Source organism: Drosophila simulans, chromosome 3R, assembly GCF_016746395.2.
Source record: "Drosophila simulans strain w501 chromosome 3R, Prin_Dsim_3.1, whole genome shotgun sequence".
NCBI lineage: Eukaryota > Metazoa > Arthropoda > Insecta > Diptera > Drosophilidae > Drosophila > Drosophila simulans.
Window position 1 is genome coordinate 20,379,893 of NC_052523.2, and position 21,995 is coordinate 20,401,887.

General features: G+C 45.6%; 8 protein-coding genes across 11 annotated transcripts; 3 read left to right on the plus strand and 5 right to left on the minus strand.

The window, feature by feature from the left end:
- Positions 1–43: 43 nt before the first annotated feature.
- LOC6729352 (putative mitogen-activated protein kinase 14C) lies at positions 44–1,285 on the minus strand. Its single transcript, XM_016174820.3, has one exon. It carries the CDS (start codon positions 1,160–1,162, stop codon positions 119–121), a length of 1,044 nt encoding a protein of 347 aa, XP_016035987.1. The 5' UTR covers positions 1,163–1,285; the 3' UTR covers positions 44–118.
- A 93-nt stretch (positions 1,286–1,378) lies between these two features.
- Positions 1,379–2,985, minus strand: LOC6729353 (mitogen-activated protein kinase p38a). Its single transcript, XM_016174819.3, has 2 exons — positions 2,831–2,985; positions 1,379–2,730 (listed from the first exon to the last, which is right to left on the minus strand). The coding sequence occupies exon 2, from the start codon at positions 2,685–2,687 to the stop codon at positions 1,587–1,589; it is 1,101 nt and encodes a 366-aa protein (XP_016035989.1). The 5' UTR covers positions 2,688–2,730; positions 2,831–2,985; the 3' UTR covers positions 1,379–1,586.
- A 331-nt stretch (positions 2,986–3,316) lies between these two features.
- LOC6729354 (4-coumarate--CoA ligase 1) lies at positions 3,317–5,890 on the plus strand. The gene is made up of 3 exons (XM_016177370.3): positions 3,317–3,588; positions 4,087–4,764; positions 4,821–5,890. The coding sequence occupies exons 2-3, from the start codon at positions 4,094–4,096 to the stop codon at positions 5,782–5,784; spliced, it is 1,635 nt and encodes a 544-aa protein (XP_016035990.1). The 5' UTR covers positions 3,317–3,588; positions 4,087–4,093; the 3' UTR covers positions 5,785–5,890.
- LOC6729355 (unconventional myosin-Ia) lies at positions 5,820–12,511 on the minus strand. 4 transcript variants are annotated; one of them, XM_016174815.2, is made up of 18 exons: positions 12,407–12,509; positions 11,892–12,094; positions 11,711–11,826; positions 10,612–11,650; positions 10,457–10,520; positions 10,372–10,385; positions 10,224–10,308; positions 10,077–10,171; positions 9,864–10,011; positions 9,485–9,807; positions 9,163–9,410; positions 8,407–9,103; positions 8,274–8,333; positions 7,860–8,191; positions 7,665–7,800; positions 7,453–7,605; positions 7,264–7,391; positions 5,820–7,139 (listed from the first exon to the last, which is right to left on the minus strand). In XM_016174815.2, the coding sequence occupies exons 2-18, from the start codon at positions 11,994–11,996 to the stop codon at positions 7,016–7,018; spliced, it is 3,867 nt and encodes a 1,288-aa protein (XP_016035992.1). In that variant the 5' UTR covers positions 11,997–12,094; positions 12,407–12,509; the 3' UTR covers positions 5,820–7,015. The 4 variants fall into 4 exon arrangements, 3 of the variants coding, with proteins under 3 accessions (XP_016035992.1, XP_039151840.1, XP_016035993.1); XM_039295906.1 differs by lacking the exon at positions 8,274–8,333; XM_016174816.2 differs by lacking the exons at positions 10,372–10,385; positions 11,711–11,826; positions 11,892–12,094; positions 12,407–12,509 and having other exon boundaries at positions 10,612–10,751.
- Positions 12,512–12,700: 189 nt separating this feature from the next.
- Positions 12,701–14,188, plus strand: LOC6729356 (TBC1 domain family member 7). The gene is made up of 3 exons (XM_002104636.4): positions 12,701–13,363; positions 13,424–13,655; positions 13,712–14,188. The coding sequence occupies exons 1-3, from the start codon at positions 12,765–12,767 to the stop codon at positions 13,796–13,798; spliced, it is 918 nt and encodes a 305-aa protein (XP_002104672.1). The 5' UTR covers positions 12,701–12,764; the 3' UTR covers positions 13,799–14,188.
- LOC6729357 (28S ribosomal protein S24, mitochondrial) lies at positions 13,713–14,597 on the minus strand. The gene is made up of 3 exons (XM_002104637.4): positions 14,440–14,597; positions 14,190–14,379; positions 13,713–14,132 (listed from the first exon to the last, which is right to left on the minus strand). Exons 1-3 carry the CDS (start codon positions 14,533–14,535, stop codon positions 13,843–13,845), a joined length of 576 nt encoding a protein of 191 aa, XP_002104673.2. The 5' UTR covers positions 14,536–14,597; the 3' UTR covers positions 13,713–13,842.
- Positions 14,598–14,919: 322 nt separating this feature from the next.
- On the plus strand, positions 14,920–18,734 carry LOC6729358 (adenomatous polyposis coli protein). Its single transcript, XM_002104638.4, has 3 exons — positions 14,920–15,778; positions 15,842–18,055; positions 18,253–18,734. Exons 1-3 carry the CDS (start codon positions 15,143–15,145, stop codon positions 18,604–18,606), a joined length of 3,204 nt encoding a protein of 1,067 aa, XP_002104674.1. The 5' UTR covers positions 14,920–15,142; the 3' UTR covers positions 18,607–18,734.
- Positions 18,641–20,534, minus strand: LOC6729359 (vesicular integral-membrane protein VIP36). Its single transcript, XM_002104639.4, has 5 exons — positions 20,273–20,534; positions 20,089–20,204; positions 19,823–20,020; positions 19,443–19,772; positions 18,641–19,113 (listed from the first exon to the last, which is right to left on the minus strand). The coding sequence occupies exons 1-5, from the start codon at positions 20,409–20,411 to the stop codon at positions 18,907–18,909; spliced, it is 990 nt and encodes a 329-aa protein (XP_002104675.1). The 5' UTR covers positions 20,412–20,534; the 3' UTR covers positions 18,641–18,906.
- Between the last annotated feature and the right edge of the window lie 1,461 nt (positions 20,535–21,995).

Sequence of the window (21,995 nt, forward strand, 5' to 3'; positions counted from 1 at the left end):
ACCCAGTTTTTAATTTAATTTTGTGAACAATTTGTTCATTTAATAAATATAAAATTTCTTTATTCTTCTACATTATTATAATTAAGACATTTTAAAAATGCACATCAAGTTGGTCAGGTCAGAAGTTCCGAATCTCGTTGGCAACAAGTTCCTTCCAGCATTTTACAGGCAGCACTAGGTTTTCGAAGTTCTGATCATAGACTGGTGCGGTGTCTTCGGCATGATGGTGTGGCTCAATAAGATCCCGAAGGTATGGATGGAGCATTGCTTCCGCAGCTGTTATGCGTTTTTCGGGAACAATTTCGAGCATTTTTTCCATCAAATCGACGGCCTGGACATCGGTACCCATAAATAGGTGGTGAAAATCACACCTTTGGCGTAACGGGTACCTCTCCAGGTAACTACGCGATTTTTCCATGCTTATTCCGGTGATAAACTCCCTCGTCGGAGTACCGATTATGTCAATCAAACATCGTATTTGGTTTGGATAGTTTTCACCGGGGAACAGGACACGCCCCGTGATAAGTTCCGCCAGAATGCAACCAACCGACCACACGTCGATTGCCTTTGTGTACTGACCCCTGAGGAAGATAATTTCCGGAGCTCGATACCACAGAGTTCCCACATAGTCCGTCATTTTGTCTGCGCACATACGGGATAAACCGAAGTCAAGTATGCGAACCTCGCTATTTCCATTAACTGCGATATTGCAGGGTTTCAAGTCACGATGAACAACCCCGGCACTGTGTATGTACTTCAGCCCCCGCAGTATTTGGTAAAGGATTATCCTAATCTCATGATCGCTCATCTTTTTCGAACGCGAGTACCTGTGCAGGTCCGCGTCCATCAGGTGAGTCACCAAGTAAACCTGCTGAAAATCCATCATGTTGTGCGCTGGTGGATGGAAGACGTTCAGCAGGCTGATAACATTTCGATGATTCATATGCTTCAGCAGACGGATCTCGCGATAGGCACCCTTAGCATCCTCCTCCCTCTCGAATGGGTGCATAAGCCTTTTCATAGCGACGTAATTTTCGGTGCCTCGTAGTCTCACCTTAGCCACCTGGCCAAAGGAACCGCCACCCAGAAAACAAACGAACTCGTATATGTCGGGGAACTCCCAAAGGCGTTCGTTAACTGCCACTTTCACGAACTCCGACATTCTGGATTAAATGTGCAAAAATATGTCTTCTTCGGAAGGGAACAGAATGAAAACTGAGCTTGCATTTAGTCACCCGCAAAGCTTATCGTATCGTAACACCTTATCTATCAGTGCACATTCGACACAAAGAACACTGAACTTGTTGGATTCAGTCATCTTTATGACCGGACATACAGCACTATGAAAGATCCCGCCCAAGAGGTGACAAAAATAAGGTTTTTGTTGAATTACTTGATGTTTTTATAAAACAAATTTATTGTTAAAAAGTATAGTATTTTTGGCGTGCCATAACAAAAAGGCAAAACAAAATAAAAAGTTAACACTAAGAATTGATAAATTTGAGTACAAAAGACGTGGTTGAAACATGTAGGTTATAACAAATAAATTGGCCTATGTAATACTTTAAATTCTTAATGGTTTGTGTTCACTTTACATCCTTTAGAACCTGAGCAAACGATGGTGGGGGTTTAAAGTTGGTGACCTCCTTGTAGATCAGCTCCTTCCATTTGTCTACGGGCAAATCCATATCCTCGAAGCTGTGATCGTATGGTGGTGAGGTCTGCTCGACGCTGGGCTCCGCATACTTCTCCAGATAGGGATGTGAAAGAGCCTCCTCGGCTGTGATCCGCTTCTCGGCATCCAACTCCAACATCTTTTCCAGCAAATCGATGGCCAGCGGATTGGCGTTCTTAAAAACATTTTTAAAACTTCGTCCCTTCATAGGCGGAAGTGACTGGATGTAGGAACGTGCACTTTCCGATGAGATCTTCTTCAAAAATTCGGCGGGTGGCGTGCCCAACATCTCCATAATCAGGTTTAGCTGGTGAATATGATCGGTGCCTGGGAAGAGGGTGCGTCTGGTAATTAGTTCGGCCATGATGCAGCCCACCGACCAGATGTCCACCGTTTGGTCGTAGTGCATCCAATTGAGCATTATTTCAGGTGCGCGGTACCAACGCGTGGCCACATAGCCTGTCATCTCGTTCTCTGTTGGACGGGCCAGCCCGAAGTCTAGAATGCGCAGCTCGCAATCCTCGTTGACGGCAATGTTTGAGGGCTTAAGATCACGGTGGATCACTCCGGCACTGTGGATATACTTTAAGCCACGGAGTATCTGGTAGATTAAAAACTGGACGTGGTCGTCGGACAAGTGCTGCATCCGTATGATGTTATTCAGGTCTGCGTCCATCAAGTGGGTTACCAAGTACACCTGTTGGAAGTTCTCCAGCGATGCATTAGCGGGATGGGGATGGAATATGTCCAGCAGGCCGATTACGTTCTCATGATCCATATGCTTCAAAAGTCGAAGTTCCCGGTACGTCCTCTTTGCATGGACGGCGGATTGAAAAGGCCTGGCAAGCTTTTTAATGGCCACATGCATATTGGTGCCACGAACAAGTGCCTTCGACACCTGTCCGTAAGCTCCCGATCCCACGGGCTGCAGATCCTGATATATATCCGGGATCTCCCATTCCGTTCGGTTTATATCCAACTTGTAAAACTTTTTTGTAATGGACACTGACATGGTATTGCTTGAGGAAGGGCGTCGTCACCTTAGTTAATGGTGCCTATGAACGAGATATGTATTGACCATTAAAATGCCATGCCAACGATAATTCCATGCTGATTACGTTTATCTTGAGGCAGCTCTGCAGCAGTAGTACGTACCTCTGTTCCACGCCCAAGAATATCAACAACTAAGTACTGGTCCCTGGCATTTTTCCTATATTTTTTCGCTTTACTCCATTCCGATGCGTGTTAGGCATCCATGAATCAGATCGTCAGTGGATCGGATCGATCAGAAGCGACACACGAATGCGCTACATTTGATTAGTGTTAAGTTGTCAAAATCATTTTTTGCACGGTAATAAAAATAATACTATAGTAAGTAAATAAATGAAATAATATATAAACAATATTATTGCATTGCAACACGTATCTTTTTCCACTCTTATCGTTATCGTTAAATGTGAATAAAGGTATTAAAAGTAATAAATTTTGTTAGTTTTTAATAATATTTTAAAAATTAAGTAATATATTATATTTTTAATATACCCATATACCGTAAAATTTAGAATGTAGCGCACTTAAATGAAAATAAACAAACGGCGTTGCCAGACCGTCAGCTGACAATTCAATAAGAATTTATCGAATAAGTATTTAAAACAGCTGTCTCTTGTTTTTCTTGCAAATACGTGCCGCACCATCCCCTGACCCATTTTCCGTTGCAGTTTTGGTGTACTTTGAATGAAAAATAGTCAGTGACACTACTCGCGCCTGCGCAGTTGCAACGCCGGGGTTATCAAATAAGCTAATCTAATCGTTCCGTAAACGCAGCCTGACATTCCGCCCTACCATTCTCCGACGAACAGTTAGTTTCGCACGGAAGCCGCTCCCGCTCGCATCGTAACCTAGAAAACTTTAGCGTATGTACATAAGTAAATTGACGAGATTATCTGAATGATACTGAATATATTAGCGGTATAAAACATAAACATTACAAGGTTTAACGAGTGTTCGCTTGAAAATTTAAATGTTAGACCGCAGGGGAGCTGGAAGAAGCCACTTCAACCGCTGTGAACTGCGACCTTTGGAACCTGGACTGGCAAACATGCAGATTTTCTATAATCCACTATCTCAGATAGCAGGAACATTGTTAACATCGATGGCATGTTCGGCACAAGTAAAAGATCTGCAGGCCGAGTGCGATTAGATAGTCCGGGGGGTTCAAAGTATGGTTTGAAGGGTTGCTATAACTTCAACCCCTGTACCACTTTTCTTTTACAATTTTCTAGGAAAACTTCACACTACCCAAAGGCCTATGTATATTGGAATAATTTTTGGTAGATAGCAGTTCAGTTATCTTCCATAATAGCTCATCATAAAATGAAAACCTTAACTATCATGTTTCTTTCTATTTGCAGACACAATATGACTTCAAAACTGCTGCCCGGAAATATTGTGTACGGAGGTCCTGTGACTGAACGGGAGGCCCAGGACTGCAGATCCCTGGGTCAGTACATCCTCGACAAGTACAAGAGCTTCGGCGACCAGACGGTGCTGGTGGATGCCGTCAATGGGGTGGAGTACACTGCCAGTTTCATGTACAAGTCCATTGTACGGCTGGCATACATCCTTCAAAAACTGGGAGTCAAACAGAATGACGTCGTCGGTTTGTCTAGCGAAAACAGCGTTAACTTCGCCCTGGCCATGTTCGCTGGTCTAGCAGTTGGGGCTACGGTTGCTCCCCTTAACGTAACATATTCCGATCGTGAAGTGGACCACGCCATTAACTTGTCCAAGCCAAAGATCATATTCGCCTCTAAGATTACCATTGATCGTGTTGCCAAAGTGGCCAGCAAGAATAAGTTCGTCAAGGGCATCATTGCGCTCAGTGGAACTTCCAAGAACTTTAAGAACATCTATGATCTTAAGGAGCTGATGGAGAACGAGAAGTTCAAGTCGCAGCCTGACTTCACGAGCCCTGCGGCCAATAAGGACGAGGACGTGTCTCTTATTGTGTGCTCTTCTGGAACCACCGGACTTCCTAAAGGAGTGCAGCTGACCCAAATGAACCTGTTGGCCACTCTCGACTCACAAATGTAAGTTTAATAATATGCTATGAAAACGTTTCTTTAAAATGCTTTTTCTTTAATAGCCAACCCACTCTCATTCCAATGGAGGAGATCACTCTACTCACTGTCATTCCCTGGTTCCACGCCTTCGGCTGTCTGACGCTTATCACCACCGCCTGCCGTGGCGCACGATTGGTATACCTGCCCAAGTTCGAGGAAAACCTCTTCCTTTCTGCCATTGAAAAGTATCGCGTGATGATGGCCTTCATGGTGCCACCACTTATGGTCTTTTTGGCTAAACACCCCATCGTGGATAAGTACGATTTGTCTTCGTTGATGGTCCTGCTGTGTGGAGCAGCCCCCCTCAGTCGCGAAACTGAGGATCAGATCAAGGAGCGTATTGGAGTGCCATTCATCCGACAGGGATACGGTCTCAGCGAATCAACGTTGAGTGTTCTGGTGCAGAACGATGAGTTCTGCAAGCCAGGCAGTGTGGGCGTTCTTAAGGTGGGCATCTATGCCAAGGTGATCGATCCCGACACCGGCAAGCTATTGGGGGCCAACGAGCGCGGCGAGCTCTGTTTTAAGGGCGACGGCATCATGAAGGGCTATATCGGAGATACGAAGTCCACGCAGACCGCCATCAAGGACGGTTGGTTGCATACTGGCGATATTGGCTATTATGATGATGATTTTGAGTTCTTCATCGTGGACCGCATCAAGGAGCTGATCAAATACAAGGGATTCCAGGTTCCGCCCGCAGAGATTGAGGCTCTGCTGCTCACCAACGACAAGATTAAGGATGCGGCGGTCATTGGAAAGCCGGACGAGGAGGCTGGCGAGCTACCGCTGGCATTTGTGGTCAAACAGGCCAATGTTCAACTGACCGAGAACGAAGTCATTCAGTTTGTCAACGACAACGCCTCGCCTGCCAAGCGTCTAAGGGGTGGCGTGATCTTTGTTGACGAAATTCCAAAGAACCCCAGTGGCAAGATTCTGCGTCGCATTCTGCGGGAAATGCTTAAGAAGCAAAAATCCAAGTTGTAAGGGATTTCTCCCCTTAAGGGTGTGTGTACAAACAATTTACTATGTGTATGTTTTATTATTGCTAAACTTTGTTTTATAAACTACCAACTGGTTGGGTTTCGATTTACTCATATTTGGCTTTTCTTTCGAAGTATTCGCTTAAAACTTAAATACAAATAAAAACTGATGGATTTCCATGTCGCAGATAGCATGTGACATCGCTGGAGCTCTAGAACTCAACTCCAGCTTTAATTACGTAGATGCCCGAACTATCAATAACAAGTTATATATAAACAACTACATACATTCGTTCTCAACTTGTAACAAACATGTTTTCTGTATTTTTTCCATATTGTTGTCGCTTTTATATAGACTCATTATTAATTTCGTATGGTGTATACATATATTTATATATTTATTTGAAATATTTAACTACTCATCTGCTCTGCTTTGTAAATAGTTGTTTAACATTTTTTGTTTTGCTTGGGAAAAGTTTCTATCTTGCTTTGTCGCAGCAAATTGCATATATTGGGTTCATTTGTGTTTCCAGTATATAAAGAGGTTTATATGTCTGTCTCTAGCATTAGTTTACTAATTATTGTGTATGAAACCTTAAATGTAAGAGAAATGCCTTGGTTTCTATAACGGAAATATCATAGTTTGTGTAAAATCCTAAATACTGCTCATCCAGCACCGGCGCACCCCCGTCCAAATCCTGCTTCCAATCTTTTCGAGCTGCGCTGCTACCAGTGCTTACTTGCAGTACATACTTATTGTTGCAATGCTAATCGACTTGGTGCACGATTTACACTTAAACCTAGTTCGACAAATTAGGTGAATAAATTCAGTTGTTCACTTCGTTAGTTTCATTTCGTTTAACTTTACATATTTAAATAAAAACGGTGCATTTTAAAATTAGCTCGCTCTTTTTTCTTTTACCATTGGCACAATTCTAGTTTCCTGCTTTTGGCACAATCCTGACAACAAATTGGTTACTCTGATTGTCACTTGTGAACGAAACTAAATTGTGTGAGTGTATGAATATATTGCTAAAATTGTATTTTGATCCCTGGGACCATATAAAAGTCGACTGACCCCGGCCACCGCAAAAAGCAATGGTAATTGCAATTGCATGATGACTGGCGACAATTTTTGGATACGTTCCGCCGAACACGAGTTCTGCCTAAGGCGAAGAAGATGATAGCAGCGGACTCGATGAGCTGCCACGATCAGATTTCGATTCTGTCGTGGATCACACAATTATCTCCATGCGGTTCGCCTTACGGGTGACCTTGGGTGGGCCTTGTGCTAAGTCCGACATGCCGCCGTATTTGAACGAAAAGATGACAGTCTGCTGGCCGAAGTTCGCTTCAAATCTGTAAGGTTAAAAATTAGTATTAGTTGGCCACGACTTTGGTAAAGTGCCTTAATCGTCATCGGATCTAGAGCAGAATAGCTTCATATCCAGTGGATTTTTGGACATTGATTGTTAGCCCTTACTCAGTGCTTATGTGTATCTCCGGGGGTTTGCCTGTGGCATTTTGTATGACCAGAAACATTTTGGTAACAATTTCAATCACATGACCCGTTTGGAAAACGAAATCACCCTTCTTCCGACCAAATTCAGACTGCAAAACGAATAAATAATGATTTTAAGATTAGGAAATAGGAATTGGACAGTATATATACCGCTTTTACGTGAAACACAGCAATGTCATCTAGGTAGGGGCTCAGAGACATTCGGTAAATCTCCGATGCAGGCACTCTGTATTTAATTTGCAGCGTTCGTTGGTCCAACAGCAAAAGCGATGACGTGGATAGCACCAGCAAAATGGGCACAAACTGAAATAAAAAAATTTGTCTTGTTATATTTCACTGTTAAATGAAATATATTAGCTTACCTTGCCACTGGACCGCGCTATCTTGTTGATTATGTCTGCGAATACAACATACTGATCGTTGGTCTCGGCACAGATCTTTTTCCATTGCTGGTTGTGGCGCAGACGCACGTAGTCCCCCACAAAAGGATGGCCCACACTGTAAAGGAAATACCCCTTAATTAATATTTTGAATTTAAAAAACTAAGAATCTGTTACCTTCGTCCATATGAAGCTTTTCGATCCTTGAAGATAATGCTGGCTGTGACCTTCTCCCGCATTCGATTGCGCGCGGTTTGATCAAAGGAGTTTCGGTAGATGTAGCACTTCCAACGATGGTATATGGACCTAAGGTGACGAGAGGCATCTGCCAGAAATGCGGGAGCCACTGGCCATTCGGTGGAGAGCGGACTTAGCGTGTTGGGTGGCAGTCGCAAGGGAATTGTCAGAAGGAATTGCCTAATCTTCCACTGACGGTAGTAGCGGCCTATAATATCGATGGCCCATCTCACCTGTCGTTTGTACTTCAAGGACCGATACTCCTCGCGGGCCTAAGGAAAATAAATGAATTAAAAATAAATATATAACAAAAACTGCTTTTAGATAAATTAGAATATATCATGCAATGCTTACGACACGATATAAACTCCACAAATGCCTACGACCAGTGAAGGGAATGCCAAATCGGCATTCCTATACATGCAGAAAATGAGAGTAATACAAAGCTTATCATGCAAATTAATGGATTTCCCACAAAACTGCTTACCCGCCACGTGCGCCAGGCACTCGATATGATCATCTGGCTGTGTCGCATGCGCTGAAAGCGCTTCCTTGCGTGGTACATTCGGAACATGGTTTGAATGAGCACGGCCAGCTCGCTAATACGCAGGCGGCGAAACTGTTCCAACTCAAATACGGTGCGGGGACTACGCACGAACACATTTTTGGTGCCGATCGTGAACTCCGCTGAGGGCAGTGGTAGGTTACGGATTATTAGGGCGATACCCTCTACCTGACTGCCGCCATGAAAGTGGGGCCAAGTCAGGCTGTTGAGCAACTTATAGCGATGAAAGAACTTTACGTGCAACAGGTGGTAGCAATGACCAGTGCGACACAGATGGACCAGCGGCATGAGCGACATGTAGCGCACCTGATGCTGCACCAGAGCCATGTCGAACTGGTGCGGCTGCTTGCCCTCGTTGGGCTTAATACAGAACACATAGTGGGAGCGGCGATGCTTAACGATGGCCAGCAACGTCTGCAATTGGGTGCGGATATTCGAGCTCAACGTGCTGGGCTTTTTGGTAACCTGCCGACGGGGATTCCCCTCGGGGAATAGGCTTTGCACCAACGAAAGTTTGCTCTGATAAAAGGCAGCACTAATGTACTTCGGCAGCATGTCGGAGTTCTTTTCGAGGAACCGATGTATTGAGTAGTTCACTACACTTGCATAATGACGAATCCTGAAAATAAACACATTGAGACATCATTGAGAATGAGATCACCTAGCTAAATTACATACTGAAAGCACATGGAATTGCTGCCGGTGGTCATAAAGTTGGGATGGCCCGCGCAACATTGCTGAACTCGCAAAAGCAAAGCATCGTTGCTATTTAAATGGGGTTCATTAATCAAGCTCAATATACCATAACTGGGTTTGTCTATTAACTCGCAAATTGACTCGTTGTCGAAGTAGTCAATGCGAGACCATTCCAGTCCCTCGCGAATATAGAGTTCTTGCTCCGAACGCAGCACATGAAACACAAAATTCTGAAATTGGAGAAGGATTAAATTACACTATTAAAGACCTATAATTCTAAAGTGGATGAGTCATGTGTACTTGCCTGGTGGATCTTTTCCGCGCTATAGTTAATGGCAAACTGCTCAAAGGAGTTGTGGTCCAGCACTTCGAATCCATAAAAATCTAGCAATGCTAGGTTCTTCTCGCGCTGTGTTGACTTCAGGGACTCATTAATTTTGTTCACCAGCCACGTGAAGAGACGGCTGTAAAGAGTGCGACACAGCGTGTTTCGGTTGGTAGCTGCTTGTCGTGCATCCATTTCGCAACCCACATCCTCTTGAGCGCTGTTCGAGCTATTCGCTCTGGTTAAGCAATTTATGAGAATTTGGGCTTCCATATTAAGAAGCTGTGCTGTTTCTTGAACTTCTGTAAATGGAATATAATATAAATTATGTTGCAGGTGATTTCCTTAATCAACATACCGTAAACATTGGACACCTGACAACCCTCAGTTCCATCAATGTTAGTAATGGGTACGAAAATAAAGTTACCCAACTTTAGAACCACTGCGATGACACGAAAGATGGAGTTGCTCTCTTCACAACTAAGTCCCAGCACATCCAAGGATCGCTGGAATTGAAGTGAAACACGTCGATTATTTGTTCACTTATATAATTATCCGGTTAAGATCTAACCTTCGTATAATGAAAATTCATGCGGTCCTCCTCCATGGCAGTTGTGTTCCGCAGCAGCTCGTACTTTTCCACATTTCGATACAGCTTGAGCGATTCTAAGAAGATAGCGATGAGTAGGTAGCGTTTAAAATGAGTAAAACATCTTACTTAGCAACTGGAGATCAGCTCCCAATAGTAATTGGTAAAAGATGTGAAAATTTCGCTCTCCAATGATAGGGTCCGTTATACGGGTCTGTAAACAGATGAAATATTAGACATAATAACTAAACTAAAGTTAATTAAAATTCAACCAAACCTTTTCCAACATATCTTAAAGGTACGCACGAATTAAATAAATGTCAGAATACATATTTATAATTAATAGGTGGAGTTTTACTTACAATGGGTAATGTGCACTCCCATTGGATCTCCCTTAAAATCAATTTCGATATCAAATAACTTTCCCTGAAATCAAAAAACAATAGAACATTAAAATTAAAGTCATTAAACTGCAGTGGTATTCTAGCACATTTCAGTACATACACATTTCACTTACATATCGACTAGAGTTGTTATTTTTCAGGGTGCAGGCATTGCCCATGGCCTCCAGGAACACATCCGCACAGGTGACGCACTCTCGCATTCGTTGCGTGGGCGATTTATGACGCCTGTGCAGCGAAGAGCTGGCCGAGGGCGTGGGCGAAACAGAACTAGGCGGAGGCGGCGGCAGATCGCCCAGAACCTTGCTCAGCTTGTGTGCATCGTACAGCGATATACGTTGCGTGGACCCCATGAGGGAGCTTCGATCCCGCTCCCGCTCCGGCTGACTCTCTGTCGAGTGCTGGCGCATCAGGTTGGAGCAACTGCCGCGATGCGGATGTGCCGGGTTGGTGGTGGCAGTGGCTATGGTGGACAGGCGGCAGTTGCTGCCTCGCAGATCATCCCGCTCCTCCTTTTCCAGGCTCTGAGCACGAACGCACTTGCTGTGTCCGCACTGGCGGCAACCGCCGTACACGGTGGGTACCGCGTATTTGGGCGATCCCTTAGCTGCCGCGGGCATTGCAGTGCAGGCGCTGACTTGGGTCTGCTGGTGCTTGAAGCACGACTTGGTCGGATGCATGTGGTGGGCGTGCGATTCAGGAAGGCCGCTGATGTTTTCGCTGCTCTTGTGGTGTGAGAAATCAAAGTCGACAATTTTCTCCCGCATGTGGCGCCTGCTTTGGCGCTCGATGCTCTCGGCCCGCGTCCGCGATCGCTGCGATGGTCCTGGCGAAGGACTTTGTCGCCGTGAAACACTGCCTGACGGATTTTCCGCCCGGTTTTTGCATATAATAAAATTGGCAGTGCCGGAGCAGCTGCTGGAGGCTCGCCTGTGGGCGTGCATCACCAATCCGCTGGCCGAGCTGGTTGAGGATTGCTTGCGCAGAACATTCGGTGTTGGGGGGCAGTGTGAGCGATCTTGTATGTGGGTCAGAAAGTTCACGATCATTTTAAAGGTCTCCGTTTTGCCCGCTCCGCTCTCACCGGTGAGAAGAACACACTGATCCTCGCTCTGATCTTTGAGCGATTGATAAGCCAGATTTGTGAGACCATATCTGGTGAAAAAAAGTTGTGTAAGTAATGATAAGGGGCCAGCCTCCTAAATGATCTCTTACATGTGGGGCGGCAGCTGGAAGATGCCCTTATCGCCATAGTTGCGGACATTGTCCAGAGAGTGCTCGGATATGTGATGATATGGATTCAGAGCCACAACAGATGTTCCAATGTAGGTCTGGAAATGAAAATATAAGGAAATGTATAGAAATCTGAAGAGTTGGTAGAACTGTAAGGACTCACATATATGTGATCGCGCTTATAGCGCTGGTGGATGTTGTTTATGAAACTATCCTCGGACAGGTTCTCCAACAGCACCGAATCCCAGGTGCCGATTTCCTGCTCCATCGCGATTCCCAGCTCCAATTACAACAACGTGCACGGCAGTAGTGACAACAACGACAACGGCCAAAATCGAGTTCACCATTTGAATTTGAATACATCAACTGCAAACGGGGCCAAAACAAGAACGGGAACGATGGGAAGGGTAAGGGGGGTTGTTAATGGCTCCAACAATTGCATAATTTATCGCGGGCCTGCATGCATCTGGGCAAATCCGTGTTTTGATTTTCTGATTCAATTATTGATTTTCATGTGCTGGCGAGCAACAGCCTCGAGCTCGTGTTCACTCATATATTCCGGATAGATAGAGTCCGGCTTCTAATATCCGTGACAACAGGACTCCCGACTGCCCTTCTACGCCTTCGTTTTTAGCGTATTATTGTCTTTATTCGCCACGATTTGCACATTTTGTTTACCTTTTCAGAAAAGACATTTTTGCATCCAGTGAGTACTAGTGGTGGCACAGCCATCGACGACCATATCGATATAGTCTCTAAGCCACCAATCGATTTGCATACCCTACAAGGAGTATTATGCTTTGGAATCTATTTGAATAGTTTTATATAATAATAACAATTCATTTGATATTAACTTAAATGGTTTATTAATATCTGTTATTTTACTATTATTTTACTAGACCTAAGTTCTCAAAATAGTTTCAAAATTATATTATTAACATTGGTAGGGTGTTACCAGCGTCGGTAATCGAAGCTAGTTATTCTTCGCGGTGGGTTTGCCATCCCTATTGTTTGGATAATAAACGCAAAAATTACCATGAATACTGACGAGCGAAACTTCAGGTCCATCTACTATGAAAAATGCCAAATAAACAGCGTCGAGGAACAAAAGTCGCTGAACAAACTACTACAGGATGACATCCGCAACCTGAGCAAGCTGAAGCAGTTCTGCATGAACTACACAGTGCCGAACAACAATAGGAGCTATCTGTGGGCCCTGGTCATGGGCATTCTCCCGCTCCACAAAGCGTCCACGGCGTACGTACGCGACCAGAGACGCGAAATGTACGAGGATCTGAGGCGAGCGGTAACCGTGCTCCGGCTTAACGACAATAAGCAGAAGGACCCCTTCATGTGGCTGATAGACCATAAGAAGAAGGCGCAGGTCATGCACACCATGTGGCTGATAGAGTCCAATCGACTGTGGCATGGCAATACTAGTGCCAGTCTCCAGGCGGACGACATGCACTTCATAGAGATTGTGCGCACATTGCTGCAAATATTCGACGACAACGTGGAAACCTACTGGATAGCAAAGGGATTCTACAAGTACACTCGCGAACTGAAGAAGGAGTGCGTCAAGCTGAAGGAGCAAACGCAGAATATGCTGAAGCGCGAAGATTTGTCCTTGCTCAAGTGGGTTTGCTCATGGTTAGTCCGGTTATTTGACTAATTTTCTTCGATTACTCTTTATAGTCACCTGGAGCTTCTGGGCCTGTTTGATGGCAACTCAACGCTACTGGATAACTGGTACATAACCTGCTTTGCTGGAATAATTTGTACAACTCATTTGGTCAAGATATGGGACAAAGTCTGTGGAGGGTCCCGGAAGATTGTTGTTTTCCTGTTTGTAGAACTAGTTAAAGACATAAGGTCATCGATACTAAAGCAAACATCTTTAGCAGACGTCAAAAGACTTATAGAAACGGTAAGTAAATAAGGAAACCATGTGCTAAGCCATAACTTATCAAAAATTCGCCTTAGGTAAAGGATCTCGACGGTGTTATTATCGTAAACAAGGCCATCAAATCGCTACAAAACAACAGCAGCGAAGTCGAGTACACGCACTAAGTAAATCTACACTTTTATATTGGACATGTAAATAGCTGAATGAACTAAATGTATTTGAAGACCACGTCCTTTTTATCGCCCACCGTCTGCAGTTCCAGGGTCACGGGACACTGCATCCAATAGGAGAGCAGCTCCTCCGTGTAACCAATAAGGAAGTACATTTTTCGCGGGGTGATCGCCTGCCGAATAAGGGCCGCAATCCTAATAGTGTTGTGCTGCCGCTTGATGATGATCTCGGAGCAGACGAGGGCATGCCATGTGCCGGTGACAAACTTGCGGATGAACACATCCTCTATGGCGGTCTGGGACGGACGCAGGGCATCCTTTATTGTTGCTAAGATAGAGGGGTGCCATCAAAATGCTTCCTTAATAAACTTTTCTTACAACTTACATGTGTTCCATGAGTTCCACGATTTGCGGTGGCCAATAAAATGCGGCGGATTGGCCATCTCGTAGGTAAGAGGCCTGTTTCGCTTTGTGGTTATGCGGTACCGCCCGGATTGCACGCGACAGCACACGGAGCTGGTGTGGAATCCTGACCGGCTGAGCTGCTGCACCTCGGTCGCCACCTGGGGCACCAGCTGCAATAGATTAGCTTATTTTAATATATAAATGGTCATATTTGTTGTTATTTAACACACCTTTTTCAAGAAGTTCATTATTTTGCGGCAGAAACAATTTTGCGTCCAGCAACAGCTGATTGACGTGACGTAACGGTTTGCTAGAGATGGACACATTTATAGATAAGTATTCGATATTATTGTTTTTGAAGGTGTAGTGGAAATATTTTCTATAAAATAAAAAAAAAACATTAAAGGAAGTAGTTAAATAAAAACGCAGAATGATTAATTTTTAGTTGTATAAATCCTATTTTTAGTTCTTAAATTCAATACTTGGATTGCATTGATATAAAATCGATTCTTATTTTGTTTTAAAGCGGGGCAGAGTTGTCAACAGTTGTGGGAAAATGTAAGAATGTAATGTAAAAACATTATTGCACATTTATTTAAAATATTTAAACAACATTTTAAGAGCTTCCTTAATAAAAAGAATTAACTTTGTATTAAACCCTTTATTCGAAAGAACTTTGACTGATCATTGAACTTGGGCAGAACTAGCTATAAATTAGCTTAATCGGTAGCACTAGAGCGCTGAGCCTGCGCGCTTGGAAAATGGCTTAAACGCAGGCCATCTCAAACAAAGATCGAGGATCTCAGATCAAAAGTAACTACCTGTTGAAGCGACCGTGCAACAGGACTCATCCAGAAGCAAAGCTGCATAGGTTTATTCCCAGAATCCCTGGTATCTGAATGCACTCATATAGGTGAGGATACATTCAAAGTAATGACGCTGAACGAGAGCGACGCTACTCGCCTGGAGCTGACGCGCAACTTCCTGGAGCTGTCCCGAAATCCGGAAACATGCACCGCCCTGCGCAGCTCGGACTGTATCCAGCTTCTGGTGCAGATTCTGCACGCCAACGACGAAGGCCTCTCCACGGCGAGAAAGTACGCCAGCCAGGCGCTGCACAACATCGTCCACAATAATCCGGAGGAGAAGGAGCGCCAGCGGGAGGTGAAGATGCTGCGCCTGCTGGACCAGATCCTCGACTACTGTAACTTTCTGCACACGCAGTTGCAGAGCGGCGGTGAGGCCATCGCAGATGATGAGGATCGTCATCCGCTGGCGGCTATGAAGCTCTTAATGAAAGCCAGTTTCGACGAGGAGCACCGCCAGACTATGTGCGAACTGGGAGCCCTCAAGGCGATTCCCAATTTGGTCCACCTTGATCATGCGGTCCATGGACCGGCTGCCGGTAGAGAACAGTGCAACGCCCTCAGGAGCTACGGCCTCATGGCCCTTACGAATCTCACCTTCGGAGACGAGAACGTCCACAACAAATCGTATCTGTGCGGTCAGCGACAGTTCATGGAAGTGGTCATTGCTCAATTGAACACGGCTCCGGATGAACTTCTACAGGTGAGTTTAATCTTGGAGATTAATAAAAAAAGATCGTAATTCAATTACCGTTGATCTCTTCAGGTTCTTGCTGGTGTGCTGCGCAATCTCTCGTGGCGCGCGGACAAACACATGAAGACTATCTTTAACGAGCTGGGTACTGTGACCTCCTTGGCTCGAGCAGCCATGCAAAACAAGAACGAGAACACTCTCAAGGCCATACTTTCAGCCCTTTGGAATCTCTCAGCGCACTGCAGCACCAACAAGGCGGAGTTTTGTGCAGTAGACGGAGCACTGGCCTTTTTGGTCGGAATGCTTAGCTACGAGGGTCCGAGTAAAACTCTTAAGATCATCGAAAATGCAGGCGGCATTCTTCGAAATGTATCGAGCCACATTGCGGTGTGTGAGCCGTACCGACAAATCCTAAGACGGTACAATTGCCTTGCCATTCTGTTGCAACAGTTGAAATCGGAGTCTCTAACCGTGGTAAGCAACTCCTGCGGAACTCTGTGGAATCTCTCGGCGCGTTGTCCCGAGGACCAGCAATACCTCATTGACCACAATGCCATCCCGCTCTTGCGGGCCCTAATCAGCTCCAAGAACTCCATGATTGCGGAGGGCAGTGCCTCGGCTTTGAAAAACCTAGTTAATTTCAGGGCCACTCAGGAGCTTATGCCCAATGGAGATGGTGGGTCCCTGCCACTAGACAAGGAAGCTGGCCATGGAGGTACGCTGCCACGGAGATTCAGCTCACTGCGCCTAAGCTCAAATCCCACGGGATCGCTTAAGAAAGTGCGACCCTCAGCAGTCAGCACAACTGGCTTTCTGAACAGAAAGTGTGAGAGCCGAGAGTCCATTTACTCGGGCAAATCCGATTCCACTAAATACTCAACCAAGTCGGAGGGAGCGAAGAATCCCTTCGAAATTGTCACACCCACTGAAGAGCAGCCCATTGACTACTCCATGAAGTACATGGAGCACAAACCCAATAGCAGTAAGACCTTTGAGATCGACTTGGATCAGCCAACAGATTTCAGTGCTAGATATAAGGAGAGACGATCCGCTCAGACGGCACAGCCGGAGCTGAAGACGGAGACTAATGAGATTAGAAGTAAGGAGTTGCAACTGACAAAGTCCTCCTCGGCCACGGAGCTGCGCAATAGTCCTGGGCTGGTGGCGGTTTCAGCAGCTAAGCAGAAAATTGCCACTGAAACGGAGACGGAAACTGCAGAGCGACCAATAAACTACTGTGAAGAAGGGACTCCCGGCAGCTTCAGTCGCTTCGACTCGCTCAACAGCCTCACAGAGAAACCGGAGAAATGTATGCCGCCAAAAACTCCAACGAAAACTGCTGTTCTCCCGGTACAAGTTGACGGAAATACGCCTCAAAACATCGATTCCGCACTAGAAACTCCACTAATGTTTTCGCGGCGCAGCTCTATGGACTCATTGGTGGGCGACGACGAAACGGTTGCCTGCGAGGACAATGGATCCGTGATCAGTGAATACAGCCGGATGCAGAGTGGTGTTATTTCCCCCTCAGAGCTGCCCGATTCACCCACCCAGAGTATGCCGCAATCTCCGAGAAGGGATAGAAAAGTGACCACTCAAAATAACTTGGATACACCTGTTCAGAAGCCCAGCACTGTGTTTGAGGACAAGTTGAACAGATTCCACGTGGAGCACACACCTGCTGCCTTCTCCTGCGCCACCAGTCTAAGTAATCTGAGCATGATGGACGACTCTAATGCAAACGCTATTCGAGGGCAGCGTGGAAATGACATCAACGGCAATGGCGATGCTCCTCGCAGCTATTGCACAGAGGACACTCCTGCCGTGCTTTCCAAAGCGCCAAGCAATAGTGATCTGTCCATTTTGTCCATCCCGAATGATTTAAATGCGAATGAGGCGCAGCCAGTGCCTGCTCCGCGAGCTGATGTTACCGGAATGGACACTCGGATGCCGGCAGAAGATGCAATCTCTAAGATGCGCTGCGGTGGCAATGCATTGCCCAGTTATCTGCCAGTGTCGGATGAAATGAGCAAGTACTATGTCGAGGACAGTCCCTGCACGTTTTCGGTCATCTCGGGACTTTCCCATCTCACTGTTGGCTCTGCTAAGGCTGGGCCTGTTCTAAAACTGCCCGTGAGGACTGCAGAAGAGGCTCAGGCACCCAAACTTCCTCCCAGGCGCAGTGCAGTTCAAGGAGAGGCGGAGCCGCGCTTACCGCCGAAGAAAAGCGACTCTCTGAGCTCACTCTCCATGGATTCGGATGACGACTGCAATCTTCTAAGTCAGGTGAGAAGAGGTTACTTCATTCAAAACACTTGATATATTTCACTTTATAAACATTTTGTGGGACACTCGCTCAAAAACAAGTGTCTTGGTAGAGTTAGCAATCGGAATGTTGATATTTCATAAAAGTTAAATTTAAAATGCAGTCAGAAAACTCTCGCTTAAATCAGAAATATTAAAGTTGTTCCCTCTTTTTATAGGCCATTGCTGCGGGAAGTTGTCGACCTCAGCCCAGCGGTGCCAGTACCAGCTCCAGCCTGGCGAACGCTAGTACCAGCACTCTATGCAGGGAAAATGGGCAGCCAAAGAAGCCGGCGGAGGATGGCGATAAGCCGAACTACAGCTCAGATGACTCGCTAGACGACGACGACGATGATGCACGGTCCAAGTCGCTATTTGAGCAGTGCATTCTGAGCGGCATGCATAAGTCCAACGACGCCTTGGAGTCGGAGGGTGAGCCGCCGGGGCAGCGCCAGGAGATCAGTGCCCGGGATCGATTTGTCAGTAACCAGGTGCGCCAGATTGAGTCCATGTTGGCTGGACGTCAGCAGTAGCTGCGGATGGTTGGTTAATTGAGAAGCGCATGCATTTGTTTAGTGGCTTTTAATCTTGTCTACGCAATAATATTCTCACGGTCTCAATTTTCCTATAGTTCAGATTAAAAATTTGCACTTAAATTTAACTCTCCAACACGTGTAATATTATGTTTACCCTCTCACTAAACAATTAAGGAAACTAAAAAGGGTGATAAGAAATGGGATACAGTCGCGGTATAGATATAAATAAAAGTTGCGATCAACTGAGGTCCGGGAAACTCCTAACATGATGCTACTATGATGAACTAGCTAGAGAGCTCAGTAGAAACGTTTTCGCGCGTTGCGATCCTTGAAGTAGGAGATGGCGAAGATGGCCACTGCAGCCGCCACGACAACCACGAAGAGAAGGATGAAGAAGATCTTGGCGTTGGACATTCCCGGCTTGGGATCTTCTTTGTGCTCGCGCGGGGGCTCGAAAGTCTTGGCATTCGGTATGATATTGGAGCGCCGGATAATCTCATCGTGCTGCGAACAAGAAAGAAAGTAAATAGAGGGTTATTGCAACAAGAAAGTAAAACTGGTTTTAAGTAATACGATATGAATATTATAACACTCGGTTTATAAAGATTAACACGATTAGACACCAAACAATGTGTTTAAAGCCAGCTGCTTAATTATTACAAGTTGCAGCAATTAAAAACAAGTTCACTCTTTTTTCTTTATACGTATACGCAGTTATTGAAACTTAAGTCCGCTTTCGAGTTCCTTGCACTCCTTATCGCGTTCGCCGAATAGCAGACAACTGAGTAATGCTTGCTCCCCTTCCGAGGTTTGCCAAACAAAAGTGAACTTACATTTACGTTCAAGTCCAGGTCATAGAACTTGAAACTGTGGATATCGTGATTATCGGACAGATCACCCGTCGTCGCAGACATGCCGAAGTGGTAGCCCGTGGGTAGCTCAACGTTGGCCACTACAAAGCAGTTCTTCCATTCGTTGCGGTTCTCCAGATCTGTGGACACCGACAGAATGTCGTTTTCGTACCGAATGCTAACCAGTGTCTCGTACTCCACATTGCGGAAACGAACTTCGCAGCCGGCCAGCTGAGTGTGCGTTCCATCGCGATCGTGGTCGTAGCTCCAGCTGCCATTGTTCACCATGGCGCTGAGATATGGATGTTGGTGCTACAAATATAAGGTTAATACATTTACTTTCAATGCCTTGCGGTTCATACGTTGTGTGGACCATTGTGATTGCTATAGGTGTCCAGAATGATGGCCAGTCCGGAGAAGTGATCCTTGCTGCCAAAGACCGGCCCGGTTTGCATGCGCTCCTTTGTGTACCAAATGGCAAACCCATCGCCGAACAGTTCAGTTCCCTTGCCGTGCACCTTGAAGCCAATGTGCACCTCCCAATTGCGAGTCATCACGGGCTTTGGATTAAACACAATTACCATTGAACTTCAAAAAGTCGCGGGGAGAGACGAACGCTCCTGCTTACCGAGTAGTTCCAAAGTGCACCGCTCTTGGACTGCAAGTCCGGCGTCAGTCTTATATAGTTGCTGGTCACCATCGTGTTACCCAGGAAGTCCCAGTGTGGCAGGATCACGCCTACGCCTGCAATAGAGCCCAAGCCACGTTAGAGGTACACGTACACTCCGTATCATCAGTGACCAATTACCCACCTTGGAATGGACGCACCAAACTGTGCTCCCGCTTCATGTAGTCCGGCTCCCTGGGCATATCCTCACCGAGCACCACGAACGGGGCGACGAGGAGCGCCAGCAGGACCAGGGAACAGTATGCGCGCGTCGGTTTGGTCATGGCTGCATTCGGTGGCCCACTTGGATGAAACTACATACACGGAAAATAATATTTGCAGACAAATTTTTTCGCCGGCCTATTAGTGGTGGGCAACCGTGAGTCACTTACTGTGACTAGCAACTATCGGTGGCTAATCGATTTTAAGTCACGCTACGCAGATAAACTGTTATCGAAACCAACTATCAACCGTTATCGAAGTTGACTATCAAATTTAAATAGTTACATTTATCTTTAGATTAAATTGTTTCTTTTTCGGTATAAAGAATAACAAATTAAATATTTTCTTTATATTTAAAACAGTTAACTGCTTATATATGTCTCTACTTTTACTTTAATTTCTTTCCGAACAGTATAATTGTCAACAAATGTATTTGAAAATAAATACCTTGATATTTTTTCATGTTTCAATTGTTTGTGACAATGAATGTGGCACAATTTTGCAGATTTCAAATACGCTGCGGAAGTGCAGCTAAGACTGCTAAATTGATGAATGCAAATTATTGTTTTGGACAGCTTCCCCCCATTTTGGCGCATAATTCGCGCGTCCAACCAGTTTGCATATTAATAGCTTTCGATCGAATTACAACGCCAACAACCACGAGCAGATCGTTTGTCATGGTGCGAGACGTTTTTATGGCTTATTGCACACGCACATTGGCGCCTTCACGCCTCGGGTCTTGCGGCTCATGGATCTCAGCTGGTGGAAATCGGGCAGGAAAACCAGTTCCAGTGCGCCAAGAGTTTTCCTCCTCGGCGTGCGTTAGACGCCGCCTTTGGGGGTCATTGTCAAGGTCGCTGGTCGTGAGAGAATGTGCGACTAATAATGCAAATGCGGCAGGAACTTTGGCATGCAGCTGCATTGGATTCGGATTCGAATTCGAATTCGGATCGGAATTATAATGATGCGATTCAAATGCACATTTGGGCACAATTAGCCGTGTGCGGCTAACGGTGCAAGATGTGTCACCTGTGAAAGGCGGCAGAGGTTGCTTCCTCAACACGCCGCTAATTGGCATATAACGTGCCTAATTATATCAGTCATTTATGAAATCATTTCACTTTTCACCTCCCTCGAGCAACAACAACTTGCGAGCCAGTTTCCGCTGAGATTATACTTTTTTTTTCCTGACCGCCTCTCATTCGTTCTTGTCGCCTCGCGATATTTGACTCACCTGTGCCGGATCGACTTCCTCATGGTTTCGAGGAGTGAGATATGGCGGTTATTTTCGATTTCGGGGAGTGGCGGCCCAAAAGCTCCCTAATGAAAGTTGGAGATGATTAATGATAAATGGCTAAGCCGAGTTTCCCAACAGGATGTGGCTTGATATCATGCTTAGAAGATCGCGTCAGCAGGTATTTTTAGAATAGCTGAGAAGATCGAATCTGGCAATTAGTAGCCCGCTTAAATGCTCATTTATAAAACTACAGCTATCGGCTGTCATGTGCGGACAAGTTGAGGCCCAAACAAGCAGCACTTTTCAAATCCACTATTCAATTCCTCAAAGTGCCAATAACCCGGGCCCTGGTCAAGACAGGCCAAGTCTGAGGCCGCTCGGTGATTGATAACCAGCTGCCGAATCTGGC

Excerpts from the sequence above, each read along its gene's own strand:
- LOC6729352 (XM_016174820.3), bottom strand. The coding sequence starts at position 1,162 with ATGTCGGAGTTCGTGAAAGTGGCAGTTAACGAACGCCTTTGGGAGTTC.
- LOC6729353 (XM_016174819.3), bottom strand. The coding sequence starts at position 2,687 with ATGTCAGTGTCCATTACAAAAAAGTTTTACAAGTTGGATATAAACCGA.
- LOC6729354 (XM_016177370.3), top strand. The coding sequence starts at position 4,094 with ATGACTTCAAAACTGCTGCCCGGAAATATTGTGTACGGAGGTCCTGTG. Across the intron at positions 4,765-4,820 it reads GCCACTCTCGACTCACAAAT|CCAACCCACTCTCATTCCAA; the intron begins GTAAGTTTAATA and ends TTTCTTTAATAG.
- LOC6729355 (XM_016174815.2), bottom strand. The coding sequence starts at position 11,996 with ATGGAGCAGGAAATCGGCACCTGGGATTCGGTGCTGTTGGAGAACCTG. Across the intron at positions 8,334-8,406 it reads GTGCCTGGCGCACGTGGCGG|GAATGCCGATTTGGCATTCC; the intron begins GTAAGCAGTTTT and ends CTGCATGTATAG. Across the intron at positions 7,140-7,263 it reads GAGATACACATAAGCACTGA|ATTTGAAGCGAACTTCGGCC; the intron begins GTAAGGGCTAAC and ends TTAACCTTACAG.
- LOC6729356 (XM_002104636.4), top strand. The coding sequence starts at position 12,765 with ATGAATACTGACGAGCGAAACTTCAGGTCCATCTACTATGAAAAATGC. Across the intron at positions 13,364-13,423 it reads GAAGATTTGTCCTTGCTCAA|TCACCTGGAGCTTCTGGGCC; the intron begins GTGGGTTTGCTC and ends TACTCTTTATAG. Across the intron at positions 13,656-13,711 it reads TCAAAAGACTTATAGAAACG|GTAAAGGATCTCGACGGTGT; the intron begins GTAAGTAAATAA and ends AATTCGCCTTAG.
- LOC6729357 (XM_002104637.4), bottom strand. The coding sequence starts at position 14,535 with ATGTGTCCATCTCTAGCAAACCGTTACGTCACGTCAATCAGCTGTTGC. Across the intron at positions 14,380-14,439 it reads TAATGAACTTCTTGAAAAAG|CTGGTGCCCCAGGTGGCGAC; the intron begins GTGTGTTAAATA and ends AATCTATTGCAG. Across the intron at positions 14,133-14,189 it reads GTGGAACTCATGGAACACAT|CAACAATAAAGGATGCCCTG; the intron begins GTAAGTTGTAAG and ends CCTCTATCTTAG.
- LOC6729358 (XM_002104638.4), top strand. The coding sequence starts at position 15,143 with ATGACGCTGAACGAGAGCGACGCTACTCGCCTGGAGCTGACGCGCAAC. Across the intron at positions 15,779-15,841 it reads CTCCGGATGAACTTCTACAG|GTTCTTGCTGGTGTGCTGCG; the intron begins GTGAGTTTAATC and ends TGATCTCTTCAG. Across the intron at positions 18,056-18,252 it reads ACTGCAATCTTCTAAGTCAG|GCCATTGCTGCGGGAAGTTG; the intron begins GTGAGAAGAGGT and ends CTCTTTTTATAG.
- LOC6729359 (XM_002104639.4), bottom strand. The coding sequence starts at position 20,411 with ATGACCAAACCGACGCGCGCATACTGTTCCCTGGTCCTGCTGGCGCTC. Across the intron at positions 19,773-19,822 it reads ATCACAATGGTCCACACAAC|CACCAACATCCATATCTCAG; the intron begins GTATGAACCGCA and ends TTATATTTGTAG. Across the intron at positions 19,114-19,442 it reads ACCTGGACTTGAACGTAAAT|CACGATGAGATTATCCGGCG; the intron begins GTAAGTTCACTT and ends TCTTGTTCGCAG.